At 49.6% G+C, this 10868-nt stretch overlaps 1 protein-coding gene across 6 annotated transcripts in view; it reads right to left on the minus strand.

The window, feature by feature from the left end:
• FBH1 (F-box DNA helicase 1) overlaps nucleotides 1-10843 on the minus strand; it is a 48511-nt gene extending 37668 nt beyond the window's left edge. Inside the window, exons 1-2 of one of the 6 annotated variants that reach the window (XM_032349829.1) lie at nucleotides 10678-10843; nucleotides 146-301 (exon numbers count right to left, since the gene is read on the minus strand). In XM_032349829.1, the coding sequence (XP_032205720.1) occupies nucleotides 146-301; nucleotide 10678 (157 nt within the window). In that variant the 5' untranslated portion in view covers nucleotides 10679-10843. Of the gene's footprint in view, nucleotides 1-145; nucleotides 1905-2040; nucleotides 2626-10567; nucleotides 10656-10677 lie in introns of those variants that run through there. The other 5 variants (XM_032349831.1, XM_032349830.1, XM_032349832.1 and 2 more) reach the window with 5 other exon arrangements.
• Between the last annotated feature and the right edge of the window lie 25 nt (nucleotides 10844-10868).

The raw sequence follows: 10868 nt of genomic DNA on the forward strand, positions 1-10868 counted from the left end.
CGGAAACTCACACGTCATGAAAAACGTGTCCAACTGTGGCAAGAGGACTAAAAATCACAGCAGCAATATTTACAAATACCAGGAGAGAGTCAAAGGTCACACACACTACAGATTCAGAAATGCAAGGTATTTTTGGAAGACATACCCCTAGTCCCTCTTTTTGTTCTGGGTCTAGGATAGAGACCATGGTTCGGGTCTCTGTTGGTCCATCTTTGACAGAAGGGCTGGGTCACAGCCAAGTGACTCCGAGCCAAATGCTGGCAGTCGATGGCTGTAAGGTGCTTCCGCTTAAACCGTCTCACTGTTTGGTACCAACGGGCAGAAGAAATGGGACACTCGTTAGTCATGACCAACTCTCCAAGGGAGCCAACAGCTTATACTTCATTTTCAGGAATCTACTGACTGTGGACCACCCCAGCCAGCCCTTTCCTTCTTCCCTAAATTCCTACCCACTTTTAGTCATTTCCTAGTCTCTTAGCATTTCCTCCTTAGAATTTAAAAATCCTAAAATAAGATACCAAAATGATTGTTTTTCTTTACTAAATCTCCTGGAAGCCCTGATCATGAACGTTTATTCAAAAAGGGTTACCACTAATGCTTAAGTTGGGATCCAGGATCTTTTCTCTGACTTTACCCAGGCCATTTATGTTCCCACAATAACCGTAAGTATTTCAGGGTTGGCTTAGCTTTGCAAAAATAAACTCATTCATCATCCCCGGTATATACTAGCTTCTCCAGGTCTCAGAAGCACAACGCAGTGACTAATGAACAGTCCCTATAAAATCCCAGAGGGCCCCCCCATGTACGCATCTCAGATCCCAGGGCATCTCTGTACCGGCACTGATGTAAGCGGACAGGACTGATGCCCCCAAGTAAAAGAGAATCAAATCCACTCTCGAGGATCTTCAAGAGGAGGAATTTTCATACCCTCCCTTGGCAACGCATCAGAGCAGCAACTGTACCTAGAATTCTGTCTCAAGAGTACCGACATATGTAGTTTTATATTCATCATTTTCTATCAGGTAATTCCTTTTCATATTTAACCAAGACTTCATGTTTCTGTATCTGGGAACACATGTACGGTCTAGCTACCTCCTTATGGCACTGAACAGAACGGTTACACTACATGTTCAACATTCTGAACAGTCCCACTGAAAAAAGAAAGCAAAAGTAAAGAAAGGACAAGAACGGCTCCGACAGAGTCCGAGTCCTCCTTTACAGAAGGCGGTCAAGAAAGAGTAAAATCCACTCCTGTCAGTACCACGTTTTCACAAGTCCTAAAAATACCGGAGCCAACGCTAGTGTCAGATGCCGGAATCTCACGCAGCATTTCAGCACGAAAATGTCTAAAACCAAGTCATGGATGAGCATAACCAGCACAATTTACTTTTTTTTTTTTTAAACCATGAACCCCCTCGGCCCTTAGTTTCTTCAGAAATGCTCCTTCCAAATTTCAGCTCATTCTTTCAAGGTTTAAACAGAAGTTGTAGAGAAAAAAAAAAGTCTTCATGATATTTTAAGACTTTAAAATAATGATGCCTACATGCAAAAATAATTGTACAAGCCCCTCTAAAAGGATGCTAGAGACCCTTCTACTACGTGAATTTAGAAACTAGAGGCAGACAGAACCGTGCAGGGCCAGAGCTGTTTCTAAAAACACGGCCAGAGGGATCAAGGCAGCAAGCGAAGCGGGAGGAAGGGGCCCTGGTGTGAGCCCTTCACCCGCCACACGGCACCTGCTGTACCCACCAGCTCACTCACTTCTCCAAGACTCGGCGGCACTACAACGCTTAAGTGAGAAAATACACCCAACAGTCCCTGAACTATAGAACCCCACCCAAATACACCCCTCTGCTCACTCTGCTTAACAAAGCTTAGATATGACCAGTTTACGGAAAACACTGAAGTAACTTTCAAATTATAAAGATGCCACCTAATGGGAAGACATGAAATGCGTCAGCAATCCAATCTCACAGCCACGTCTGTATTCCCCGGAACGTCTTTAAAAAAAAAAAAAGGTAATATATCTTAATTACTTACTATGAACTGAAAATATCCCCTCCAGTGTAATGGTTGGTAACTGATTTTTCTGTTGCTGTTGAACACATTCCTTGACCCTAAAAACGAAGTCTTATTCACACTTAAAGGGCAAAAAATGAATGTGCACTCTGTTTACACTAGAAAAATAAAATGTATTTGAAATTTTCTACATTGAAAAAAATAAGCTTAAACTCTATATAAAAGACACAACTTTACCACTTCTGCTCCAAACCCCTCATATTACAAAGTCAACAACCTATTTTGCCTGAATGGGGACCGGCAGTCAGAATGGCAAAAAGTTATAAGGTAGAGCTACAGTGACCCTTCCAGAATGCCGACAAATCCTGGCCCCTAATTCGGGTGCTCCAAGTGCACGCGGTTCAGCTTACAGCAGCAGCTGCAGGATTCCAACCAATGAACCCACTAACACTGTAGATCCCAAATACGTGCCTGGTCTTTGCTTCTCTGGCTCTTCAAATATCCCCAACTATTTCAGAACTGGCAAACAGAACATCTAGAATTAGAACAGGAGATAGGCGCAAAAAGCTACTAACAGGCACTTATTTAAGGAAGATGAAGGTCTAGAGACGCCGAGGTGGGGCTCAGGTCATGACCCAGGCTCCTGAGATCGAGTCCCTCGTTGGGCTCCCTGCTCAGTGGGGAGCCTACTTCTCCCTCTCCCGCTCCCCCTGCTTATGCTTTCTCTGTCAAATAAATAAATAAACTCTTTAAAAAAAAAAAAAAGAAGAAAAAAGGTGAAGGTCTCTTGCCAAACTGGCCTGGAGAGGAAATCCCATCCTGGATAAAAATCACAAAGGAATAGGATTAACATCAAACCCCTCAAATTCATACGATCCCAGGGCCTTGGGGCCAGGGCAGACCTGCTTAGCTTACTGGGATGAGTCAGGTAACACAAGATGTCTAAAAGGCAATAGAGACATAGAACCAATGGGAACACTGGGGTCAGTCAAGGTTTTAGATGCCCACCCAAATCTACAATATAGCTCTAAGTTTGGCTGTGGCAAACTGTTAAACAGGACAGTGGCTGACAGCAGATGTGTACAGAAGAAGTACTTCTTCATAGAGTTGCCACGCGCCCTAGAACTTTTTCTGTGAAAAGTACGTAAGAATGGCTTGATCCCACCCAATCCCAGCCCTCCTCAGCCAACCATCCGCCAGGCCGATGCGTAATGCAAACGTGGGCGGCCCTGATAACGACCACCAACTGGGTGGGAATGTCTTGACCACGCGCCCAGCAGTCGGCAGGCCCGCGTCCTCCAAGCAGATAAGGTACTATTCTGTCTTTCTGACTGCACCCTGTGAACACAGCACAGTACTGGACACACGGCACCTGCGGAGCCAACACTGAGCGGAGAAGAGAGCAGAGAGCGTGGCAAGGCTGGGTGGCACGGGACCCCGAGCTCCAGACTGCTAGGAATTTGCTGTAGAACTCCTTTCAAGGGCAGACCACACGAGAGAGAACATCAAAAACACCCAAAGGAATTATTTTTGGAAAAGTAATTATATGGACAGGGTAGATTCTTAACTTACATATTTATTTTGCAAATACATCAGAATCTTAAATCTCTGTTGAGAAGATGCAATGTTTGCAGAAATCTTACAAAGACACAAGAGCGGAAGAAAGGCGTTACGGGAGTGAGCGGAACTCAGTACTCGGCTTCCAGAGAGTTCGAGTAAATTCCCACGGGTCCCGGCATGCAGCCATCGCGGAAGGAACTAAGGGTAAGAGCGGAAGGAGGGGCCCCTAGGCTGAGCGATCTGGCTTCTGGGTATTGTCGCCTGAAGCGGTGTCACCTCGGCCACCTGTGACTGCTGACCTGGGAGGCAAAGCTACCATTTTCATTGGATTTCCATACCAAAAATTACTTTTCCGACTGCAGCAAGAGATCAGAAAAACTAGACTGCATTTTATCTGACTCTCAGACCTCTGAGAGATGAAGTGCTTCGTTCACTCAACTGGGAGCCAGAGCCCTGCGTCCATCTGCCTCCGGAGTCACACAAACCACGGAACTGTGGTTCGATTCGTTCTCTGCTCGGCAGATGTATTCAACCCTTAAAGCCTTGATTCCCTTTTCATTAAAGATGGGGACGACCATAACCCACCACACTGAACTCACAGGACAGCCGAGGCTCAAATGAGACGATACAGAAGAAGATACTCCGTGACATCCGTATCGAGGCTGACAGAATCGCCGGGCTACGCTGTCAGAACGACACGTCCGCCCCACCAGGCTCGGTGTCTCCTTGAAGGCGCATGAGTTTTATCTTAACAGCACGAATGCTCCAGTAAAATTTTTTAAAAATAGTACAGCAAAATGCTAACCACCCTTCTATTCTCATGAACATCCTTTTCAACCAACAGTTCCAGTGTCATGTCATCGAAACAAAGATGCGCAAATGCGACGTCCTCCTCCCCAGTCACCCGGACCACGCAGCATCCCTCCCTCCCCTAAATGGCAAGCGCACGGAGTCTCACGGGGCACACCTGTCGCCGCTGGAAGCTCTCGGGACCCCTTCGGGAGCAAAGGGGAAGCGGGCTCCGTGGTCAGCGTGCAGTGAAAGGGACGACGAGAGGGCAGGGTCCCTCGTGCGCTGAGCCGCGTGAGGCCCGGAGGGGTCAGTGTCCTCTGTACCCACGCAGGTGCTCTGTACCCTCTAAGAGACTGTCCCATGGTGACTAACGGAAATGTGTCATCCCCCTCATGTGTCAGCCTGGAAAAAACTGAGGATGCATGAAAGCCATTTGGCCAAGCAGAACTGTGCCCGCTATCACACTGCTTTCCCCGTGACGGCTTTCTCACAGCAGGATGTCCCTGCAACCCCCGCTCTGCTCGGCCCCCTTTCAAAAACCCATAGCTCGGCCCCCTTTCAAAAACCCATAGCTCGGCAGCCCAGCAGAGCCTCAGGTTCCCGCCCTGTCTGACTTCAAATGGTGACCGCCTGCAGTGATCATTACCTGGGACACATCATCGAGTCTTCCCCTCGAAGACCAGCGGATGAGCGGCCGTCCCATGCAGCCCCCGCCTCCAGGCCACCCTGCCTTGGCAGGCCCTCGGGCCCAGGACTCCCCTGAGCCACAGCTATTCTCAAGCGCTCCTGGACCAGAAGGCCCTAGAAGGCTGGGAATGTGTCTCACCACGTTATCCCCCAAAGCTCTTAAGATAACACTTTGCAAGTCACAGAGCCTGAGGCACCTGTTGAGTGGGAAGCACAGTCAGGATTCCTTGACTCTGTTCTCACCAGTCAGCTTCATTCCAGAATCGTTACTGCAAAACAACTTACAAAACAAGTCACAGAAAGTGAAACGGAGCGCTCTAGGTTTTGTGGCAAAGACACACAGCAGGCCTACATGTCTCTGGCCTGACGAGTTAGGAGGTCACTGACAGAGCTCGAGCCAGTGGCATGCGAACAAACAGACTACTGCCGCTTGCAGGCCTGGCCCACACGTCCTCTCGGGCTTGTTCCTCCATCCTCTGACCCCCTTCCAGTTAACAGGAACTTGACCCCCCCTGGCATCCTTAGAGGCCCCACATTCAAAAAGGAAGCACCTCCAGCTGCCTGGGTCCTTGGATTACTGCTTCAAAGAGGGTCACTCCCCCCCCCCCCCCCCCAGCCACACACACAACCTGGAGCCACCTTAGATTGTCCTGACCTGGAGACATGAACTTTGATGGTCGTTACATGTTTGACTCTATCTGCTACTGTAGCCAAACCTTCTCCAAGCATTCCAGGATCACTGGAAATTGGTACCAAGTTAATGTCTTTCTTCCCCTCTCATTGCTAATCAGAATTTCTAACGAAACGTCCTCTAAAACTTACAGGTTACAGACCTAAACAGACAGGATGAAGACAGTAAGAACAAACAGTTCCTAGACAGAAAGACTGTTAAGTAACTGCTTAAAAAAAAAAGAAATCGGGGCGCCTGGGGGGCTCAGTCCAGTAAGCATCTTCCTTTGGCTCAGGTCATGATCCCAGGGTCCCGGGATGAGCCCCCCAGCAGGTTCCCTGCTCAGCTGGGGGTCTGCCTCTCCCCCCGCCTGCCATTCCGCCTGCTTGTGCTAGCTCTCTCTGTGTCAAATAAATAAATCTTAAAAGGAAAGAAAGCAAGAAGGAAGAAATCAAGGTTAACTGTCTAGGACAAAGTACCTGACCAGACAGACTGCTCCTAGTAAGAACCTCAAAGGGCAGTTTTGCTAACTCACTTCCTGAGTCACCTAACCTCATCTTGTTAGTTCTCCACAAGCCTCCCGCTGTTCTCGGAGGGGCTCTGCGAAGACAGATGGTGGGCACTTTCCCTCTAGAGTTTCCTATGGAGACTGCAGTGCGGGGCAATGTGGTCCAACACCGCAAGGATCCAGGTGCTTCACAGGCCGTAAGACCTAAGGGCCCAGTTTAACCAGTTAATGTGTTATTTCCCAACTTTAGCCCTGCAGAAAGTACTCATCAATCCGGGAAGCCCTCTGCGGTAATAAAACACCCTGCCTGGCTCTGAGATGCTTGTAAACAATTACCTGCAAAACTGTGTATTTAATATGCGTCATATGCAAATTATATTCCTAGAGTGTATTTTGCTGTTATTATATTATCGTCAACTGTCTGTGTGGGTATTCACATGTCTTCCGCTCTGGACTGAAAGCTCTGTCATCCGGCAGGAGTGAAGGACTCACTCAGCCCAGCACCCAACACACACGGTTCTGTGGGTCACTGGTATTCAGACAGACAAGCGAGCGCCACACTGCTCCCCCACTTCCCTCCACAGAAGCTGGGTTCTTCCTTGGCCTCAAAACCCTATACGACCTAACAGCTCCTTAGTGCCTCGTGGCTCCAGGAGCTCCTGCACACATCCTCCCTGGAACCTACAGGATCCCATGACTGGGCCACGTTAGAACCACGGCTCATCGGAGGTTTGCTTGGGGGTGATGGCACTCAGAGTTTCTGACTCCCCACAGGCAGAGTTCTTTCTCCTGGAACATTCCGCCTTCCATATCCAGAAAGCTTTAACGCAGCCTCTGAAAACGTCAGGCTTCATTTCTAGGTCACTTTTTCTCATTGCTGTGAAATGTCATAACCGAAGACTTAATAACAAGCCAGTATTTAGAAACTGTCACCGCGAGGAAAATCATCACTAACTCCAATAAGCTCAAAATGGAAAAACTTCAAAATATCGCGTCCCCATTAGCACTGCAAGAAATAAACGCAGAACAAAGACGCTGTGGTTCCAGCTCCCTTGATGGAGGTGCCTCCCACGGCCACATCCTGCTTGTCTAAAAAGCCCAAAGGCCTGGCCTCGCAGGCCTGATTGATGCTCCTCAGATCGTCTCACCCCTGCAAACGCCAGCTCCTCCTGAAGACACAGCATTCACTTAGAGCACACAAGGACGGAGGTGCGGGCTTCTCACAAGGATAAGAATGATGAAAAGAAAGGAAAAACAAGAAAACGTTACTTACAACCTAGAGTATATTTTTATATATTTGAAAGGCTTGTCCTTCTGTCAATTCCACATTCCACTTTTAAGTTGTTACGATATCGCAGATTCATTATAAACACCATGAGGGCTTCCTCTCTTGGTATCTCTGATGTCATATGCTGAACACTCACTAGCACACCAAACGGCAAAGATTTTGCCTGCCCATGAGGCGGCAAGCAAAACATTCACAAATCACCAAAGATCAGGCAATCTATATGCTACACAGATACACACAGAAAGTGCTGAGAGTAAAGACAACAGATTAGGGACGTTGAAAAAGACTTCATGAGGAGTTTAGCCTCAGAAGACGAGTAGGGTTCAGTAAGGCAAAAGAAACACTAAGTACAAAATACAGAGAACTAGCACAGCACTGGTGCACTGGAAAGTCGAATTTCATTAGAACAAGAGGTTCACAGATCGGGGACAAGGCTGGAAAAGGGATCTGAAGGCACAGACTGTAAAGGTCCTTAAACAGAGCACTACAGACATCGTGGGCTTTACCATGTAGGCGACTCGGGGCATCATCTAGCTTACCAGCAGTGCTGACACAGGAGTCAGACTCACTCCGCAGCGGTCTCCCTGGGAGCTGGGTAGGGGATGGGTAGACGCAGAGGCCGCGAGGAAAATCAGACAGAAAGTCACTTCCCAGACCAAAACAAGAGTTGGGAAAGGTCTGAGAGCCGCAGCAGCAGCAGAAATAGAGAGAAAGGAACAGGAAGCTCAACACATCTTCTTCTTCAAGACTGAAAAGGACGACGAAGAGCAGTGACAAAGGTAAGTGACATTTCTTGCGGGAACCCAGAGGTCACGTCATTAACCACATGAAGGAGTCAAAGAGACAGCGTTTTTGTTTTACTTGCTCTTTCCTGGAAGGGGAAAATGAACACTTCTGTGTTTTGAAAGCAGCTGTTTGTTTTGCTTCATTTTAAATTTATCTGTGGGATGCCGGGTTAAGCTCCAAGAAGAACTCTGAAATAGGAGACTGGTCCTCAAAAAGCACATGAGTGACAGGTGAAGCTGTAAGATGCTGGGAGAATAAATTTCTAGGAGTCAGTGACTTCCATGCCAGAAGGGCCAAGACAGACTCCAATTCAGTTTTCAAATAAAATCCACCTATGGAGGGTAGAGGGATATGATAAGCAGAGAAAAGAGGACAGCAGCAAAACTGAACTCACAGTCCTATGACCGATACCAACAGTGTTCACACACTCCCAGACCACAAAACACACCAACAATCAGGACACCGACAACCGTAGCTGAATGCTGCAGGAAGACAAAATACAGTGTATGAGAAAGGAGAGAACACAGCCACGTAGCAAATCTCAATGCCAATACTGACTACCCGAGCCACGAGACACTAAACGGCAGACCACAAATTCCAAAAGCCTGCAGAAAAGAAAGAGGCAGCCCAACTGGGAAATCAGCAAGACCCAAGCACAGCTCCATCTGTCAGCTCACTGTACAGATTCCTCCCCTCCACACCAAGCTTTTGATCTAGAAAAACCACAAGGGCCATGGTCAGATGCGTATATGTTACCATCTAGTTATCTAAAAGGGGATACAGAAGCTACGTTCCTAAAGAACTCTGGAGAGGATTTTCACAGAGGGTACCAGGTAAGTAACCAAGCACCTGGATTTGAAGTATCCTTATCGTGCACCCATGTGTCCCCGTTTTCTTTTTAAAAACAGGGGAACTTCGGGGATGCCTGGGTGGCTCAGTGGGTTGGGCCGCTGCCTTCGGCTCAGGTCATGATCCCGGCGTCCTGGGATCGAGTCCCACATCGGGCTCCTTGCTTGGCGGGGAGCCTGCTTCTCCCTCTGCCTCTGTCTGCCATTCTGTCCGCCTGTGCTCGCTCTCTCTCCCTCTCTCTCTGACAAATAAATAAATAAAATATTAAAAAAAAAAATTTAAAAACAGGAGAACTTGAGACATAAGGCAAAAAAAAAAGGCGGGGTCTTTTGTAATTAGGATGGGGCTGGGGGCATGAGCAGCAAAAAAAAAAAAAAAAAAAAAAAGTTACAAGATGCTCAGCTTCCACTGGCACCAAACGAACAGCCACAGTAAGAGCAACGTTGGGCATGTTCTAAAACTCCACGCATTTCGAAATACCTTTATGCCTACCCTTCGCTGAAGTGGCAAGATATAATGGAACAATAACTCGGGCAAAGCTGATATTGGACCCAGTTCTGTCTCCAGTGCCTACCTATATTACTCAGTAAATTAGCCAAATCCAGTCCGCTCATTAGTGAAATGAGCTTGTTTGCATGGGTCCACACCAGAGGCCTCCTTTCCTTTTATCTCCCCTAATTTACAGGCGTGCAGTGCCAGGCCCCAGCAGGCACACACACTAGGTGCCACCGTCCTTTGTTCCAGAGGACTCTATTACCTCTAGCTCCATGGGAAAATCCCTAACTTCTGGAGGCATCCATTTCCCTGCCGGTAATGATGCCTCGCAGAGCCGTTTGCAGATTAATGAACGACTCTGTAAACCGTACGGCGCAACACAAAATGTACAGCCCAACTGCTTCCCGGCCTGGTCAACAGTAGCAACTTCGGGACTGAAACCACCAGGGGGTCTGAACGACTCGCACCCGGTGAGACCGGGCTAAGAATTCAGCACCTGCCCTGGTCCCTCCCATCACCCCATTCAGCTTGCTGAGATCTCAACGTTCTCTGCACAAGCCAAGCTCAAGGCCTTCCCACGTCACCCTGATTTTCTGAATAGTCAGAGAAGGGGGGACTCCGATGAGGGAGTCGGAAGAGGACACGATCAAATGACTCGCCCAAGGTCAAAACACCGGGGTAGAAAAGGAAATGCCGGCTTGTCAGCCACCGGAGGCCACGTCCCCCGCGCCTCCTTCTGCCACCGACGGGGAACGACCCGCTCCCCGCTTCCCCGGCCGCAGGACCCCGTGCGGGGCCGCCCCCCGCCCTCCTCCGTGCACGCCCCGCCGAGCCCCTCCCGCCCGGCCGCCCGCGGCGGACCCGAGCCCCTGCCCCGCTGCGCTCGCCCCGCGCCCTCACGCCCCCCGCGGACCTGCTCCCGCCGCGCGAGGCCGGACCCCCGCTCAGGACCCCAAGAGCTTAAGTGTCCACACGGCAGGGCCCCGCCCGCGCGCTCCCTGCCACGTCCGCGGCCTCACGCACTATGGCGCTCCGAACCGGGCCTCCCGCCGCCGCCGCCGCCGCCGCCGCCGCCGTCTCCGCCACCGCCGCCGCCGCCGCAGGGCCCGGGCCGCCCGGCCTCCCAGTCCCAGCGTCCCCAGGGCAGCGCCCGCCGGAGCAGGCCGCGGACTTCCTCCGCCAGCTCCGCCCTCGCCGCAGCCCCGGGAAGAGCC

This window comes from Mustela erminea, chromosome 6 (genome assembly GCF_009829155.1).
Source record: "Mustela erminea isolate mMusErm1 chromosome 6, mMusErm1.Pri, whole genome shotgun sequence".
Classification (NCBI taxonomy): domain Eukaryota; kingdom Metazoa; phylum Chordata; class Mammalia; order Carnivora; family Mustelidae; genus Mustela; species Mustela erminea.